Source organism: Rhinoderma darwinii, chromosome 5 (assembly GCF_050947455.1).
Source record: "Rhinoderma darwinii isolate aRhiDar2 chromosome 5, aRhiDar2.hap1, whole genome shotgun sequence".
Taxonomy (NCBI): Eukaryota; Metazoa; Chordata; class Amphibia; order Anura; family Rhinodermatidae; genus Rhinoderma; species Rhinoderma darwinii.
The window spans coordinates 204,731,639-204,751,803 of record NC_134691.1 but is presented as its reverse complement, the minus strand read 5'-3'; the positions used below and the strand labels follow the sequence as shown (position 1 = coordinate 204,751,803).

General features: G+C 44.5%; 1 protein-coding gene across 3 annotated transcripts in view; it reads left to right on the top strand.

The window, feature by feature from the left end:
* TRIP13 (thyroid hormone receptor interactor 13) overlaps positions 1–20,165 on the top strand; it is a 202,918-nt gene that overhangs the window by 59,637 nt on the left and 123,116 nt on the right. For all 3 annotated transcript variants that reach the window (XM_075826882.1, XM_075826881.1, XM_075826883.1), the window contains exon 3: positions 13,899–14,064. In XM_075826882.1, coding sequence (XP_075682997.1) covers positions 13,899–14,064 — 166 coding nt within the window. The remainder of the gene's footprint in view (positions 1–13,898; positions 14,065–20,165) is intronic.

Genomic DNA, 20,165 nt, shown 5'->3' with positions numbered 1-20,165 from the left:
GGCGCCATCTCGTTATTTCATTTACTATTTTAGACAACAGGGGCGGATAGTTGAGAGTATACACGGAGTCCGGGGTACGTCCTATATTAATTCCCAGATATTTTATGTTCCTTTTGGAATTGGTCACAGGGATATTTAGAGTAGACCAGTTAGGCGAGGATCGTGCCCGAGATAAATCCAGTAATTCACATTTTGCCACATTAACCTTAAAGCCAGAAGAAGCCTCAAAGGCCCTCAACAGGTCAAAAACCCAAGGAAGGTCCCCGAGTGGATCGGATAGAAAGACCAGAACATCATCCGCAAAATATGACTCCTTAACCACAGTCGAGCCCACCGTTACACCATGAACATCACCATCAGCCTCCAATATCCTAATAAAAGGTTCTAGGGCAATGTTAAAAAGAAGAGGGGAAAGCGGGCAGCCTTGTCTTGAATAAAGGAAAATGGGGCAACAAAAAATCTGGTATATACCCTCGCTGACGGTTCATTGTAGAGTGCTGTCAAACACGTGCGAAATAACCCACAATGTGCATAGAATCCAGAGTCCTGCCCAACCATCCCCATTCCACCATATCTAAAGCTTTTTTGGCATCCACGGTAAGGATCCCCGGGGATGGATGAGCAGAAGAATTAAGATTTACGTCGTCTAAAATACTCAAGATTCTACATATATTTGACACCGCTGAACGGCCCTTGACAAAGCCAACTTGGCTAGGTGAGATTAACCTGGGGAGAATGGAGGCAAATCTATCCGCCATTATTTTAGACATCAATTTCAGATCTAAATTAACGAGATCGGTCGATATGATGATGCAAGGTCAGGTTGTTTATCTTGTTTCGGCAAAACCTTTACATATGCGACATTGGAGGCTGGTGGAATCGGCTGTCCAGACAGGTAGCCATTATATAATTGAAGCAAACATGGAGCAATTTGATCCCTCATAGCTTTGAAATATTCACCAGTATAACCATCGGGGCCTGGAGCCCACGACGACCAATCCACTTTACAGGAAACTGTTCATCTAGGAATGCTCGGACCTGACACCCATAATGTGGTGGTGCACCATCTTGCTGGAAAAACTCAGGGAACGTGCCAGCTTCTGGAAAGTGGATTTGTCGTCGTGGGCCAGTTGAATGGCCCCCTAGGTCTCCTGATCTGACCCCCTTAGACTTTTATCTTTGGGGTCATATGAAGGCAATTGTCTATGCTGTGAAGATACGAGATGTGCAGCAACTGAAACTACGGATACTGGAAGCCTGTGCTAGCATTTCTTCTGCGGTGTTGCTATCAGTGTGTGAAGAGTGGGAGAAGAGGGTTGCATTGACAATCCAACACAATGGACAGCACTTTGAACACATTTTATAAGTGGTCAGAAACTTGTAAATAACTCATGAAAGAATAAAGTAACGTTAAAACCAAGCACACCATTGTTTTTCTTGTGAAATTCTCGATAAGTTTGATGTCACATGACCCTCTTCCCATTGAAAAAACTAAAGTTGGATACAAAATGGCCGACTTCAAAATGGCAGCCATGGTCAACACCCAGCTTGAAAAGTTTCCCCCCTCCCATATACTAATGTGCCACAAACAGGAAGTTAATATCACCAACCATTCCCATTTTATTTAGATGTATCCATATAAATTGCCCACCCTGTACATACCACTTCTGAGAGCAGTTTTTTAGCAGTTACTTTTGCTGTGGCCCTCGTTACTGGCCACGCCTCAGGCCACCCAGAGAACAGATCTACACAGACTAGTACATATTCATGCTGTCCCACCTTCGGTAGCTGAATATAGGGAAAAGGTAAGGGGGTAATCCCTCCTTATCTTTTCCCTCCTTACCTTTTCCCTAAATAAAAATTTGCATAATACTGGTGGTATACACCCTTGTGATTCCCATTACTCACTCTATATAATATAAAAAAGAGAGGGTATTTGCAAAATTCCCTATTTTGTAACTGAATATAGTCAATCTGCAATCGCTGAAATGGATAGTCTGCCTTTACCATATGCCTTTTTGCAACCCGCACAGTTTTGCCTATGTTATGGCAGGCACATATCATGCACCCCTAGACAAATCTGGCAGCAGCACTGCTGAAACCTGGGGCTACCCACCATTTGGTTGCCATTGCACACATTCCTTCTCTTGACACATGTGTTGGTCCATGCATTAGTGGGGTTATCATGGGGAAGAGGACTCTGGTTAGGCACATCCTGTTACCCACCTTCCATATGCCATCCTCCCTGTAATGATGGGGGTAGGGAAACAGACAAGTGAGCCCTAATCTACCCGCCACTCAGTCCCCGCCTACTTGCAACGACCAGCCCTAGGCGACGGGGTACAACTGGGCGACGGTCCCTACACTCAGTAAGTGCACAACAGACAAGGGAACACAGAACCTAAGGGAAACGGGGCAGTTGCCCACGGCAACACCGTGAGCAACAAGAGTAGTAAACGAGCCGAGTCAACCCAGGAGAGTACGAGGTGCCAAACGCAGCGCAGGAGAGTAGTCAGCAAGCCAGGGTCAATACGAAGCAGGGACAAATAGTACAAGAAGCTGCAGCAGGGCCAGGAAACCAACAGAGAAGATTTACAAGCAAGGAGGAACCGGAAAGGCAGGTATCAATAGACAGAGGGCGGGAGCTAGCTCCGTCCGGCCAGGCTGCGATAGGCTCTCCCACTCCTAAGCCTGCCATCCTGAGTGGTGGAAGATGGAGTCAGTCTCACAGACCTAGAAGCAGGTGCAGACTGATTACCTATGGGCGTTGATAAAGAAGCTGTGCCTGGCAGATCCTTTACACTCCCCTTCACTGGCACCTTTTGTCTGCCAATGTCCTTTTTCCTCTTTTGTGGCTTGACTTTGTAGTCTACTTAACACCTTCCCGACCGCCCACTGTCTTTTGACGTCAGGCGGTGCGGGTGCTTAGTCTACAGAGACCTCTTTTGGCGTCGCTGTAGATTAGGCTGATGAGCGCTCGTGTGAGCGCTCGTCCTCTCAGCAGGAGCTGTTACGAACAGCTCCTGATCTTAGAGCAGCCTCCTGAACACAGCTGGGGTCGGCAAACATTCCAACCCCAGCTGTTTAACTCTTTGATTACCGCGGTCCGTGACCACGGCAAGATCAAAGGGAATTCCCCTCTTTGATCACATAACCGGGATTCCAGTGATGCGATCAAACACCGGGGAATCCCTCTGCAGTAAGCCCTGGGGACCTACAAAGGACCCCAGGGCTGTCTGTTCCGTGTGCCTGCTGTTCAGGCACACTGTGCTGCCTGATCAGCAGCCTGTGTCATAGTGACACAGTGTAATGTATTAGCATACAGGAGTATGCTAATACATTACAAGTAAAAAATAAAGTTACAAATAAAGTTATCCCTTGATGGGATTATAAAAAAAAGTCCCAAAAAGAGTCTTTATTTTGCATAAAATACATTTTATTGCCCCTACACTAAATAAAAACAAAAAACCTACGCATATTAGGTATCTACGCGACCGTAATAACCTGAAGAATTAATCTAATGGGTTATATTTAGGATGGGGGTGGTTGTTTCTTTATTACCTCTGTGTCGGTGCTGACAGCATACCCAGTCTTGTAGCATCCTTCATGGTGGTACCTGGAACCATCTACATAAGAAAAACTCAATCTGCATTAGATATTGGATCCTCTGTTACATTTTCTAACGTTTTCATCTCTATTTAAAGACAATTATGTTGATGATCTGGGTACTGGGGAATCAAATGTGCTGGGAAATCAACTTCCCACCAGGGTGGAAATTCACTGTCTTCTGTTTCCTGTGACTTATCCCATTCCCTCTCAAACGTTTCCCATTGATCATGTAACCTATCCCTCTCTTCCTCCTCTGTTGGAACCTGCGGAAGCAATTTAGCAGGGTTTAACACTGTACATCTCTGTATGGTTAGGTTAGATGGAGTAAGGAGACTTGTCTCATACTTAGTGAGACGTGAAGTAGACATGTGTTTGATTAAGAATCTCACTAACTGCATGAGGTACCATGAGAATTAGAGGGTAGTCTAGCACTATGTCTGTTGCTTTGTCTTTGAGTAGGGCAGCTGCCGCTACTGCACGGATACAGGATCAAGTCTGCCAGAGTAATAGGCCGCAGGACGCTGCTTCCCTCCATGGAGTTGAGTGAGAACTCCCTGTGCATGTCCTCTGGTCTCATGGCAAAACAGGAAGAAGGGCCTGGTATAGTTAGGGAGGCCTAATGCTGGGGCAGAAACAATAGCATGTTTCAGACAGTTAATGGCTTCAACTTCTTCCCCAGTCAAAGTGAAGGGTTGCCGCCCTATCACATCGTATAGGGGTTGCATAAGGGCAGAGGCGGAGGGCACCCATTCTCTACGATATCCTATGAGACCCAAAAAGGTACGAAGTTGTTTGGCATTTTTTGGGAGAGGGGCGTTTAAAATTGTATCACGCCTTTCCTGGGAAAGGTGCTTGGTACCTTGTGAAATACAATGGCCAAGGAAGGTGACTGTAGGAAGACAGAACTGAAGTTTGTCCCTAGATGCTTTACATCCATTAGCTGCAAGATATATCATAAGAGAAATGGAATCCTCCTGACACTCTTCAGCAGTGAAACAACTAAGTAACAAATCCTCAACATATTGTAAAAAATAACTTTGTTCATATTTAGGAGCCCATCCTTGGAGAACCTGCAACAGTGCCTGGTTATATTGAGTGGGGGAATTTTTCCCTCCCTGAGGCAGACAGGTCTAGCAATACTGTTGTCTATCGTAGGTAGAGGCAAACAACAGCTGACTCTCTTCACTGAGAGGTACTGAAAAGAAGGCATTTGCTAATTCAATAACAGAGAAGCACTTAGAATTAGAGGGTATCTTTGACAACAGTGTGTGTGGATTGGGGACAACTGGAGTGTCTGCTTCTCTGATCTGATTGATGGCCCTTAAGTCATGAACCATCCTATAAGTATCAGGTTCTCCTTTAGGTGTCTTTTTCCTGACCGGGAACAAGGGTGTGTTATAAGGAGATACACATTTTTTCAATATCCCTGCTTGCAAATACTCTCGTATCTGGATGTCAATATTTTGCAACTGTGGGAGGCTTAGGGGGTATTGCTTTAACTGAGGTTTGGGGCTGTTGGCAATAATTTTAACAGTCACAGGGGCCACAGGCATGCGTCCCACGTCTGTTTTACTCTGTGCCCAGAAGGAGAATGGGACCGCCCTCAACAATTCCTGAGGTGTGGGGTCCATCTCCCAATGCAAACCCCCATAGAGTATAGCACATAAAAAATTTAGTGTCATCTGTTAAATGGCTAGTAACTTCAATTTGTCCATCAGGCTTATATCGGATGACAGCCTGAATTGCTTCAAGGATGTCAGCCCCAATAAGATTGACTAGACAAGTCTCTGACACCAAAAACTTAGCAACAAGCTCTTAAAATAAGATTGCAGCATTCTTAAGAGGTTTAGTCTCCTGTAAAGTAACAGCAGTGCCTGCAAGACCTGTACCAGGTAATTGAGTGGAGGTCATGTGATGAGGTGGCACAATGCCAGATGACAAAATAGAACGGCTCGCCCCTGTATCGACTATACAATCTGTGTTCACCCCATGGTAACTGTAAATCTAATATAGCGGACGGTCCAATTTTATCTGGTACTTACAGGGCCGCTACTGTTACTTGAGGAGACACACAGGGGCTGCCCAATCCCTATGGAGACTGGGCTTCATCTTTCCTTATGTGAACCCTCTGGTTTTGGGGCTTTCTAGGATGGTTACAGTCCCTTATGAAATGACCTTCCTCACCACAGTTATAACCTACTCGGGGACCTTGCAGTCTTTGACCTTGGGGCCTACGGTAACCCTTCTTTTGAGGAATCTTTTGGATTTCTTGGTCTGGCTTGACTAGCATGACCATCTGGACTGTCGTGGGTTTCTTACGTTTACGCAGCTGTTCTTCTAATCCCTTAACCACTTGCAAGGATTGACTGACATCTACCTCCCAACATTCTGGCCGTAACTTAAATAACTCATCTCGCAGAGATGCCTTGAGACCATTTTATAAAACCGCTTCTAAACAATCCTTTATCTCTGGGCGTATCAAGCTCATGATCCTGATCTACAAAAGCCATCTGCAATCTAGTATGGAAATTCTGTGCTGTCTCATCAGTCTCTTGTCTGAGGGTTTGTACACTAAAACTTCCACTTTGGATTTCGTTATCCACCCAGCCTTTGAGAACCTCCAGGAACTGATCTCCAGAGTCCTCCGTCTCAACGAGGGTGGTTTCATACCCTATTTCATGGTGTTCCACTTGTTTGAGAAACGGGAGACCCCTTGCGGCTGAGATTAAACTAGCCAGGTCAGCCCATGTAGCCTTATAGGTTTCTCTTAACATGTGGAATTTTTCTATAAAACCCTACTGGGTCTTTGTAGGGGTCGGGTAAGGAGGAGGCCAAGGTTATTTGTTCTGAAGGTGACCATGGTTTATACCATGTTGTCCATGCAGTTCCTCTAGAAGAACCTTGCGTGGTCTGGGTGATAACAGGGAATGACCTTACAGCAGAATAAAGGCCCGAAATCTGGGGTGGTGATAATGTGGACACAATACTATTAGATGTACTAGTTCCTGTGGGGGCTTTCTGAACCGCCCGTACAGCTGCTGTCAGAGCGCAAGTTATACATTCTTGACTAGTATTTATATTAGTGCCCTGTTGGCAATGAATACACATGCCTGAACCATATTTTTTAGACTGTTTTCTTTGTGTATTTACATAAGGAGGTGGTCCCTGCTGTGCCATACCACTGCTTTCTATATCAGAGGGAGGGGATTTGGGCAACTGTGGGTAGAGGGAGGGAGCAGAAGGGGTAGGGGTTGAGGTATATGGCATGAGAGATGGAGGTGGCACAAGAGGAGAGGCGAATCTACCATGCCCTCCTGATGCTATGGCCGCATCAAAATCAATCATACGCCTCCCTGTCCTGTCAGCAGTATTATGTTCTTCCTCATCATTTTGGTCATAAAAATAAATCTGCTGTCCTGCCTTCTCCGTTAATCTCTCGGTGTAACCCTCTTCTTTCATATCTTTTGAGACATTCAACAAGGCTTCTACCTGTTCTCTATAACCTTGTCTATTAATCCAGGGCCCCTCCTCTCTCAAGAAATCGTCCCATCTAGTATAACTGAGAACTCCATGCTTGGGCATTCCCGCCTTTTTTGTTATTTTCTCCAGGTTCTTTACTGCACCGTCCCCACATCGGTTTTTAACAATATCTGCTGCTGTTTGTCCCCATCCTGTCCCTTGGGTGTCATGCCCTACAACTTGGGCACGCTTTGAATCAGAAGTCCCCATGCACTCTGCTAGACTCTCGGCTTTTCTTATTTTTAGTCTGTCAATGAGGATTCCCTAGGCACTCTGCTAACTCCTGTGTTTAGTCTGTCCGTAGGGCTCCTCTAAGCACTCTGCTAAATCCTGGGCCTATTTCTAGTCTGTCATTGGGGGTTTTTTCCCCTACGCACTCTGCTAAATATTTTAGTCTGTCATTGGGCAACCACGTCTCTGATGCTGTCTCCTAAACAGCAGCCAAATCACAACTATTGTGAACAAGATCACAATTATTGCAAGTCCCTTCGTGCAGTGTACGTTAACCTACTTTATGTTGTATTTAAATGGATGGGTGTGATTTAGGGTATGTGCACACGATAACTGGCTTTTACGTCTGAAATTACAGACTGTTTTCAGGAGAAAACGGCTCCGTCGTTTCAGACGTAAATGCTCCTCCTCCTATTTTGCGAGGCGTCCTTGACACCCGTAAACATGAGCTGATCTTCATTGAATTCAATGAAAAACGGCTCAAATTACGTTGCAAAGAAGTGTCCTGCACTACTTTGACGAGGCAGTCATTTTACGCGTCGTCGTTTGACAGCTGTCAAACGACGACGCGTAAATGACACGTCGTCTGTACAGTACGTCGGCAAACCCATTCAAATGAATGGGCAGATGTTTGCCGACGTATTGTAGCCGTATTTTCAGGCGTAAATCGAGGCATAATACACCTAGTTTACGCCTGAAAATAGGTCGTGTGAACCCAGCCATAAAACTCACTCACTGTCTCAGGGGCCCGTGGATATTCTATAAACTTTCTAGTTACAGAGATGTTACTTAATAATCAGCAACTCATTCAGATCGATCATCCGATGATTAGCCCACATACATACTCTTACTTCTGGCCAGGTGCGCCTCCTATGGGTCACAGTCTGGATACGCGAAAGTCCTAACAATGACTTGGGCGGGGATGGTTACCCGTCACTTCTGCAAGGATCAATTTGCAACCTGATCTTAATACACACTAAACCCAGGGGCCGGAGGGAACACTTCGGACAGGCCGTTTAGTGTTTTCTCGGTATTTGGTTGTTTTTGTATGTTTTGGGATCAGAAAACAAACGCTCCCTTATCTCAGCCTCTCACAGATTCGTATCCACTCTCACACTCTTCCTATAATTCATACATACAACAGCTCCTAGACAAATTGTGTTAATGGTTCCCAAATAGTCAAAAGAGACTACCTGGACGGCAGCTAAAACAAGAAAGAAGTGCACAGTAAGAATAACCGTTCTTACTCACCGGTTTTGTGTGCAGTTCTCCGTTATCTTAGCCGTCATCCACCATCGATTGTCGCCTTCGATCTGTGTTGAGAATCCCGGACAAGAGCCCCCAAGTAATGTCGCTGCAGAATTTAGTATGTCAGTTAACTTCGGACATTTTCTGCATTTGTCTGAGTTTCAAATTGAATGATATTCTCTCTCCTGGAGGTTCAGAGAGTGGCCGGCCAGAGAGACAATGACACGCATGGGTTGGTGTTCAAAACAGTCTCTGCCATGGGGGGCAGATGCATCTTTATTTATAATGGAGAGAGAGAAGGTGTTACCCTCATGCTTACACATATACATATACATACCACATATGGTAAAACATACAGAGTTCCAAGCTTATCTTAGTATATATATTTAGTAAAATGGATTGCAAGTGTTATTGGGTTTTGTCATGTCAGCCCTTGTATCAGCTGAACACAAGGTCATTAGGTCATAAAGCAGAAGTCTTCGAATAGAATACTCATCCCCCTCTGTCGGCTGTTAGCAGATCTTTGAGCTCCAGTGACAACGGTCCATGTAAAGCAATATATGTTCACACATATAAAGATAATTAAAATATTTTTAACACGGTCATTAACTCCTTCCCTCGACAGTCCCTCCACACCAGTCTACACAGCAAAGCTTACAAATCTGCAGAAAACAGGAAGTGTCAGCCTATTGTGACTGCTCTAAAAGCCAGTGTGAAAACTGGAATATTTACATTTTTTTATGTGGATAGTCACGTAAAAACAAAGCAACCGAAAATTTGCTAAAAACCTGATTAAAATACTATATTACTTTCTGATGATCTCTTGCTCTGGAGGCTGTCCTTCATTAGACAGACAACCCATTGATTTGAATGGATACTGTGTAATGCTTCATTTCCTTTGTGTGGAAATTGATCCGTTGCTACCAGGTTTCCCAACTGTTTACAGCTGATCCTGGCAGTACCAGCAGGGAGACACTTTGTGATAAGCTTATTGCCAAGGGACCCTTCTAGCAAGTGGGGATTGTCCAAAGTGGACAACGCTTTTAAAGGAAGTAAAAGAAAAGCTATTATAGTGCAGATGTTTTGAATAAAATAATTTTTAAATCATTGTATTAGCGTAAATTGCTGTTATTCACAGCACAGATTGGCCTCACCTAACTAGACATTTGGAAACACAGGGTCTCGTGCATGAGCGAGTGCCGTATGTAGGTACACTTTAAGTACGGAGTTTCTAAAGTTGATATATACTGACCTTAAAAAGATTTTGAACAAATCTCATCCACTCACTGAGGAAAAAATCAGCCAGAAACCGTTAATTAACCAGCGGTGCAATTTTTTAATCAGCAGTATGTTATTTTATGACGCGGAATCGCTGCTCTTTTGTTGCGGGTTTTCCACACTGAGTTCACCAGGGAGGTAAAACTCGCAAGAAATTGCAAATGTTGCGATTTTTGCGGTAGAAAAGCTACAACTCCACCAAAAAAAAAATTGCAAATCAGAAAAAATCAACAACCTTTTTTTGAGTTCAAAATGAACCCCTTAATGCCAATACGTGTTTTCACGGTGGGTATTTATGCCACAGTGCCGTGAAAAGGCGGCGCTGTGACAAAGACCTGGCATGGTTGTCCCGTGCCGACTAGAGCGGTTGTCGGGCTGTCTAAACACAGTCGGGTAGCTGCTCTAGTGGAAGGAATCGAAATGGGAATCAATCCCGCCCGTTTAATCTTTCAGATGCCGCGTCCATAGCGACAGCGGCATCTAAGTGGTTTTAGAGGGAGGGGGCAACCTCTCACACCATGTGCACACCCACTATGCGATTTGTGGGGTGCTAACGGTTATTATTGCACCCGGGGCCTAAGAAAGGCCCCCAGGTCTGCCTTTAGGGAATGCCTATTAAGCCCTTCCAAAGTCATAACCTAATAGATGCCTGTTAGTTTTACATGGACAGGCATAATACACTGCAATATAGGAGTATTGCATTGTATTATAAAAGCGATCAAAATATTGCACAGTAAGGTTCCCTAGTGGACTAAAAAAAAAGTTAACGTTTATAATAAATTAAAATCCCAAGCAAAAAAAAAATGAAAAACCCACTTTCTCCAACTCTCTTTATTATGAAATATTTTTTTATTTTTTTTTTAGAAAAGCTACCGTATCAACCCCAAAACGATTACGTTATTTAACCCTGTCACTGTTGCTCTCCTAGGTAGATCAATTTCCAAGTATACATAGACATACATTCCAATATACGGCCGGAGAATAACCCAGACACAAACAATATTTGGTGTATCATGCAGATTTGCTGCAAAACCGTGAGTTTGAGGTTTATTTATAACTTCATGCCTTTAGTTAAAGAGACTCTATAAGGAGACTACATAAGGAGATGAGCGCTATAATATAAGTGACAGCAGTGTTTTTTATTTAGAAAAACTATCTATTTTTAGCACGTTATTAGCGATTTTAGCTTTAGGCTAATTAGTTTCTTGATGCCCAACTGGGCGTTGTAACAAAGGAGTGTATGACGCTGACCAATCAGCGTCATACACTTCTCTCCATTCATTTACTCAGCGCATAGGGATCCTGCTAGATCAGTATGTGCTGTCTTATACTGACACATCAACATTACTGAAGTGTTTAGACAGTGAATAGACATTCTTTCCAGCCAGGAAGGGATGTCTATTCACAATCCTGACACTTCAGTAACGTTTCTGTGATACTTACAGCAAACCAAGCATAATCTCGCGAGATCACGCTGTAAATGACAGGTTACAGCGAGATTACGCTTTGCTCTGCTGTAAGTACCACACAAACGTTAGCAAAGTGTCGGGATTGTGAATGGACATCGTGCCCTGGCTGTAAGGAATGTGTATTCAGTAACGTTCAGTAACGTTAATGTGTCAATATAAGACAGCACATACTGATCTAGCAGGATCCCTATGCGCTGAGTAAATGAATGGGGAGAAGTGCATGACGCTGATTGGTCACTGATTGATCAGCGTCATACACTCTTCTGTACAACGCCCCCTTGATCTAAAGTAAAAACGCGCCCAGTTGGGCATTAAGAAAGTAATTCGCAGAAAGCTAAAATCGCTAATAAGTGGTAAAAATGGATCATTTTCTAAATAAAAAACACTGCTATCACCTACATTATAGCGCCCATCTCCTTATGTAGGAGATAGGGCACTTATAATGTGGTGACAGAGCCTCTTTAACAACCATCAACCAATCAGATAATTACTTTTACTTAAAGTAATTTACTTAAATACGTCTAGACTATTACATGGTGTTATCTATGTTCTGTCTTTTTCCGCACTTAATTTTATGGTATAAATAACAACAAAATGTTTCCTTATCTGTAGTATCTTAGGACGCCATGTGCATCCTTTCCTGTGTGGTCTTCTGTGTCGTAAAAAAATTAATTAAAATACACTGCCAAAATTGCTGTTCTCTGTTTATTTTACTTCCCAAAAAATATGATAAAAAGTGATGAAATAGTTGTATGTACCCCAAAATTATAACAATAGAAACTACAAGTGATCCTGCAAAAAATAAGCCCTCATGCAACTACACCGGCCTAAAAATAATACGTTAGTCCTGCTTGAAAATGAAATTAGCATCTCCATAAAGCTTGTCAGCAGAGGGGAAGCATGAAGTGCTCTAAAATGTCCTGGTAGACCGCTGTGTTGACTCTGGACTTGATATAACGCAGTGAACCAACACCAGAAGATGACATGGTTCCCCAAACCATCACTGACTGTGGAAACTTCACACTGGACTGCAAGCAACTTGGATTGTTGCCTCTTTACTCTTCTTCCAGACTCTGGGTCCTTGATTTCCAAATGAAATTCAAAATTTACTTTCATCTGAAAACAGGACTTTGGACCACTGAGCAACCGTGCTGGTCCACTGTGCTATATCAAGTCCAGAGTCAGCGCAGCCATCTACCAGGACATTTTAGAGCACTTCATGCTTCCCTCTGCTTACAAGCTTTATGGAGATGCTGATTTCATTTTCCAGCAAGACTTGGCACCTGCCCACACTGCCAAAAGTACCAATACCTGGTTTAATAACCACAGTATCACTGCGCTTGATTGACCCTCAAATTGCCTGACCTAAACCCCATAGAGAATCTATGGGGTATGGTCAAGAGGAAGATGAGACACCAGACCCAACAATGCAGACGAGTTGAAGGCCGCTATCAAAGCAACCTGGGCTTCCATATAACCTCAGCAGTGCCACAGGCTGATCGCCTCCATGCCACACCGCATTGATGGAGTAATTCATGCAAAAGAAGCCCCGACCAAGTATTGAGTGCATATGCTATACATACGTTTTAGTAGGCCTAAATTTCGGTATTACAAATAATTTTTCAAATTGGGCTAATTTTCGGAGACACAAAATTTTGTGTTTTCATGAACTATTAGCCATAATCATCACATTAAAAGAAATAAATGCTGCAAATAGATCACTCTGTGTGTAATGAATCTATATAATATGAGTTGAATTAATTTCATTAATTCAATTCAAAAAGTGAATCTATATGAGTTTCACTTTTTAAATTGAATTAATGAAATTAACTTTTTTATTATATTCTAATTCATTGAGAAGGACTAGTATATGTGTGTGTGTGTGTATATACATAGTGTGTCTAGGACATATATATTAACAATAAAGAACAGTGTAGCTGAGAATCCAGCATTGAGGTATCACACAAATCTTACCAGAAGCTTCTGCACTTCTGTATTTTTTCCCCCCTCTATTATAGACTAGTATGGGCAACATGTCTGTGTCTATCTCTTCTCCTGGTCTCTCTTCCTGATACCCTTCACTCTCCATAGTCTTGTCTAGGCAGCTGACCTGTGTATCTTTCTCTCTCCGCTCCCTCCTGCTGCTTTCCCCTCCCCTTTCTATAGACTTATATTGCCAGGCAGCAACACTCCCCCACTTCCAGCAATCCGTCTTTTTTGCTCTGTAACTAGAGGCGGATTTTGCTTGACAATAGGTTTTGGACAGCAGATTACAGGCAGCGAGTGCTCTAGAGGCAGATACTTCACACAGAATTTTCATGGATAATGCAACAAAATTTTAACAGTAAGTAAACTACAAAGTATATATATATATATATATATATATATATATATGTACTATAATATTTCATAAGTTGTTAAAGTTATTGTTCATTTAATGTGACAGTGTTCTTATGCTCTCAAAATGGAAGTGTTAGAAAATAAAAGTACTTTTCTTGATTGCTGTGACAATTAATACGCTAGTTTTATGTTTTCATGCTTCAGCACAGCAAAGAATGAAGATGTAACGGCTCATGTGATGCAGTTAATAAACAGACACTCTGTTGTATTCGGAGATTACACCTGGGCAGAATTTGATGACTTCTTTTTAGTGAAAAATGTGAACTCTGTAGCTGTTGTAGATACAGAGCTAAAGCTAAAAGACAGAAAGGTAAGAACATTTTCAATGACCTTTTATGCTAGCAACAAAAAGCAATTCATAGTTTAACCACTTTCTGACCATGAGCTTTACCCCCCTTCCTAACCACGCCCATTTTTAAGTTTTAGCCAAGTGCCAATTTAAAAGCACATTGTTGTTCTATTATTTTCCAACCTACATGTAATTTGGTCTTGTTTTTTTCAGAACATATTGGGCTTCCATATTGTGTAAAAAAATAATAGATATATTTTACTTTTTTTTAAAATATGGAAGGAACAATAGAAAATAAATTTGAAAAAATTGTGAATGTGTGGTTTTAGGTGAGGTTTTTTTTTTTTCTACATCTGTTGCATGCCACTGGGTAAACACACCTGAATACATATTTGGCAACTTCTTCTGACTTCAACGATACCAAATATGTGTGCATTTCTTACATGCTGGGCGCAAGGTGGCGCTTACAAAGAATGGTGCGCAAACTGGCTTTTAGAGAAAAAATTTCCAAAGCTGGTTCGCTGACACCATATGACCATTACAAATGTTGTGGCTTTTCCAGTCCACAAAAACTGATGGCCTATCCTCCGAATAGGCCATCAATATCTGATCGGTCAGTGATCGACACCCGGCACCCCCGTCGATCGGCTGTTTTGAAGGGGCCACAGTGCTTATACGAGCGCTGCTTCCACTTCATTTCCTTTTTCTGCTCACACTGTGATTCGGGGACACACTTGTAGCGGCGGTTCACAGTATTACAGCCTTCTACCATTCAAGTGTATACTGTAATACTGTGAACCGCCGCTACAAATGTGTCCGCGATTCACAGTGTGAGCAGTAAAGGAAATGAAGGATAGCGACAATGGTACGAGCATCGCGGCCCCTTCAAAATTGCTGATCGGCGGGGCTGCAGGGAGACAGACCACCACCAATCAGATATTGATGGCTAAGGCTCTATTCACATGACAGGGTCTGAGTGTCGGCCAATTAAAATAGCCGTCTTTCCCGGACGTTTTGCATCCGTTCCGGGCCGTGTTTCCGTTTTCAACGGCCGATTTGGACCTGTTTTGCATCCATTTTTTTCCTTGTCCGTTTTAAAATCGGATGAATTTCATTTGTACATTTTTTGCCACACACTTCCCTCTGTAGATACTGCCACAGTCCCTCTGTAGGTAGTGCCACACAGCTCCCCTTGTAGGTAGTGCCACACAGCCCCCCCTGTAGGTAGTGCCAGACAGCCCCTCCTGTAGGTAGTGCCAGACAGCCCCTCCTGTAGGTAGTGCCAGACAGCCCCTCCTGTAGGTAGTGCCAGACAGCCCCTCCTGTAGGTAGTGCCAGACAGCCCCTCCTGTAGGTAGTGCCAGACAGCCCCTCCTGTAGGTAGTGCCAGACAGCCCCTCCTGTAGGTAGTGCCAGACAGCCCCTCCTGTAGGTAGTGCCAGACAGCCCCTCCTGTAGGTAGTGCCAGACAGCCCCTCCTGTAGGTAGTGCCAGACAGCCCCTCCTGTAGGTAGTGCCAGACAGCCCCTCCTGTAGGTAGTGCCAGACAGCCCCTCCTGTAGGTAGTGCCAGACAGCCCCTCCTGTAGGTAGTGCCAGACAGCCCCTCCTGTAGGTAGTGCCAGACAGCCCCTCCTGTAGGTAGTGCCAGACAGCCCCTCCTGTAGGTAGTGCCAGACAGCCCCTCCTGTAGGTAGTGCCAGACAGCCCCTCCTGTAGGTAGTGCCAGACAGCCCCTCCTGTAGGTAGTGCCAGACAGCCCCTCCTGTAGGTAGTGCCAGACAGCCCCTCCTGTAGGTAGTGCCAGACAGCCCCTCCTGTAGGTAGTGCCAGACAGCCCCTCCTGTAGGTAGTGCCAGACAGCCCCTCCTGTAGGTAGTGCCAGACAGCCCCTCCTGTAGGTAGTGCCAGACAGCCCCTCCTGTAGGTAGTGCCAGACAGCCCCTCCTGTAGGTAGTGCCAGACAGCCCCTCCTGTAGGTAGTGCCAGACAGCCCCGCCTGTAGGTAGTGCCAGACAGCCCCGCCTGTAGGTAATGCCACAGAGCCCCCCTGTAGGTAATGCCACAGAGCCCCCCTGTAGGTAATGCCACACAGCCCCCTTGTACATAGTCACCCCCCATAGATGGCACACCCCCCTACCTACCTGTAGGGGACGGCTCCAGGAGAAGTCCCTCACTTCACTGTCCATATATGGACAGTAAAGTGAGGGATTTCTCCTGGATCGGAATCCGCGGCCACAGTGGTGGGGATTCCGCTTCAGAAGTCCCTGACGTCACTGTGTCCATATATGGACATTGAAGGCAGGGACTTCTCCTGGATCAGAATCCCCGGCCACAGCGGTGGGGATTCCGCTTCAGAAGTCCCGGATGTCACTGTGTTCATATATGGACAGTGAAGGCAGGGACTTCGTCTGGAGCGTAAGCCCCGGCCACAGCGCTGGGGATTCCGCTTCAGAAGTCATCGACGTCACTGTGTTCATATATGGACAGCGAAGTCAGGGACTTCTCCTGGAGCGGAATCCCCAATCCCCGGCCACAGTGTTGCCAAAGCTGTGGTCGGGGATTGGGGATTCCGCTCCTACGTGGAGAACGGCCGAAAATACGGCATGTCATTATTTTTTGACGGCCCGGTTTACCGGGCCGTCAAAAAATTGTTCGTGTGAATAGCCCCATTTGGAGTCTATTGTTCCTATTTTCTTTGTGTAACGGATGTTTTTTGAACGGCCATCATACGGCCGGGAAACCATGTCGTGTGAATAGGGCCTTATGCTGAGGATAGGCCATCAATTTTTGTGGACTGGAAAACCCCTTTGAAAACCCCTTTGACACCCCAAAAATGATTATTTTATGGAAAGCAGACCGCAAGGTATTAATTTAACGACATATCAAAGATTTGAAAATCTGCCGTGTAAAATGTCTGCAGCATGCATATGAGCTTTGTAAAACCTCATCTACTTGCCTTGTACTGTAATCCGCTTCAGACTTTGCCTGCGCAAATCCGCAGGTAAAATTTGCAGTGAATCCTCCACATCTAACGTCCCCCTAAGGCCCAATTCACACAGCGTTTTTTGGTGCTGATTTTGACGTGGAAACTACTGCAAAATACTCGGTGTACAGGTTGTCCGAGCAAAGATCGCTGTGTCCCATAGCCTACAATGCAAGTAATGAAAGTCAATGTGGTCGCGTTGCAACCTGCAAGTAACTGCGACACGACGGTTTGGATTTCTTGCAACTGTCATGTTGTGGCAACTTGCATGTTGTGACACAACCACATTAACTTTTATTACATGCAATGTAGGCTACGGGACATAGCGATCTTTGGCTGGTTGACCTGTGTCGTGCGTGGCCAAAGTCACCGTGTAGCAGATAGACAAATTTATTTATGGAGAAAAATGTTATTGAAAAACCAAAAAAAGTGTTGTTTTTTTGTTTTTTTATTACATTACATTATTCTTCTCCCCATTATTCTTCTCCAGTCTGCCAGAGAGGGAGAAGATTCAACTGGTGATCGCTGTGACAGGCTGTCATAGCGATCACCTGACCAGAGACCACTCAGAAGCTTGGTGATAGAGCTGTATCTTGGAGCTCCTTTACCGTCGGCACGCATGTGATCGCTGTGACAGGCTGTCACAGCGTTCACATAGCTGAGCTCCTTACCGTCGGCGCACAAGCGTGGCTGGGAGGAGCGCTGTGACACGCTGTCACAGCGATCACATGACCGGAGACCACGCTGAGTGGTCTCCGGGTGAAAGTCAAGTTCCATCTGTGCCAAAGCCTCTGCTACTGTCCGCACTCTCACAGGTACCCTTGTGCTAAGAACTTTGCATAGACTGACTTGGCCAACTTCCCCCCGCTACGGCGGAGCAGCCTAGTGGGTCCACATACCCCTAGATCGTGACAATGCTCCATTCTCATGGAGCACTTCGGGGGACTTTCGTTCTCTGTTCTCCTCATCGCTGGGGGTCCCAGTGGCTGACACCCAGCAATCACATGTAGGCCCTATCCTGTAGGTAGAGGATTTATGTGATTTTGTGGGAAAACCCCTTTAATATTAATGGTAACATTAGGGTTAATGTTGGTCACATTAACCCCAATGTTCCTCAATGATGGCTGAAACAAATACTAGTGCCTTTATTTTGGGCTGTTCTGGTCTAATACATGCCTGTGGTTTTCCTCTCCGTGACTACACTGCAGCTCAGTCCTGATTCCAAACTTAGGGTGCGAGCGACACAGGCACCTCTACAGGAACCCACTGCCTGTACCGCTCGCGCCATACTTCTCCCTCCCTGCCTCTACAGACAGAAACAGATCATCATTGATGGCATCGGAAACAGGAGGAAGGACTCAGCCCATTATTGGTGGCAGTGGGAAAGGGGGAAGGAGAGTTCCTCCCTCCTACTGTGACGCGCCCAGAACTAATGCCGCGCGGGGCAGTCACTGAAGGAAGAGAACATCGCGGGCGCTTTACTGTGCATGCTCCATGTTCTCCATGTATTTCAATACTAAGCTGTGTGGACATACAGCTTCGTATCAAAATACATAAATTGACGGTATCGAACAGTTTCCCAGCGCAAAGCATCGGAATGGTATCGAAATTTAGATGCATTGTGCATCTCTAGTCTGAATACATCTAAATTGTTTTTATGTAATGCCATTTGTTATAAGTCTGTAGGCCTATCAACGCTAAAGGACAAAGGGTATCGGAGGATGGCCACATAATCATGTTAAAGTGCTCCGTTATTAGAACAGAACCCTCTTTGTATTTATTTAAAGTGTAACTAATTTTTCAATAAACTTTTTATTTTGTGGCAGCATGTCTAATATAAATACATTTTGTAGTGTACTTTAAGGAATTTTGGCTCCTTTTGACGTCATGTGTTTGAAATAGCCACTCTAAAACTTGGGCGGCAGCCTCATCATGACGTCCAAGACGCATGCTCTGTCCTAAAATCAATGAACCACAGCCCCATCCTGGCGCCGGAGGTCTACACTATGGAACCGGCAGCAGTAGAGCACAGGGAAGATAATGTGATGTGTTCTGCTGCTTCCCGTTCCATATTATGCAGCAGAGACGCTTTTGTAGCAGAAGCGCCTGTCTGGCCCCACCTCCCTGTACCCTCCGACCCTTTATATATAGTATGGAATAGAGTGTATAGAGAGAGAAGAGGGTTACAGGGAGGCGGTGCCATCATGCGCTTCTTCTCAAGTAGCAGTGCGCGTCTTTTCAACTTGTTCGCCCACTTTAGAGAAGCAGCAGACACTGCAGGTTATTATTTCTCAAATTGGGTCTGACAAGTATTTTGGGGGGTATAGAGGAATGGATATTGTTAGTCATGTGGCTTATTAGAGGCAGGATATTGATACAAGTAATATATATATGTTATGTATTCGTACACAAGAAAATGGCGACCGCACTCTGAACACCAATGACATAAATAAATATGCATTGCTGCTGAATCTACTTGTAATAGTGAGGTTCTTAGCGTGCATGTTGATCAAATTGTGTGAGCCCACCTGCCACGATAAAACAACCTCTATAAGGTGGTCCCTACGCTGCTCATACACCCAGAACTGGGACTAAACCTACATATAATTTGGGGATGGTAGGAATCGGCATTAAACTAATTAAAATTACCCAGGGAAGAATGGGGGAGTGCAAGATCAAAAAATGGAGGCAGTCACCCCACATAAATGCAACACATAGGAGACAAGAGAGTTTGATCAGCACATTCCAGCAAAATGAAACAAAACATGTTATACAGGAGCAAGAGCGCATGTAACTGCAAATTTATACAGCACACAAGAAAGTGGCGACAGCACTCACCAATGGCACCTAAACACGATAAATAAATATGCATTGCTGCTGAACTTTCTTACAATAGTGAGGTTCTTAGCGCACATTTTGATGAAATTGTGTGAGCCCACCTGCCATGTCAAGGCGACCTCTATAAGATGGGTCCCTACACTGCTCATCCTCCCTGTTCTGGGACTAAGCCTACAGAATATACCCGGGGATAGTAGGAACTAGCATTAAACTAATTAAAATCACCCTAGGGCGGAATGAGAGGAGTGCAGGATAAAAAATGGAAGCAGTAACCACCCCCACACATATACAACATACAA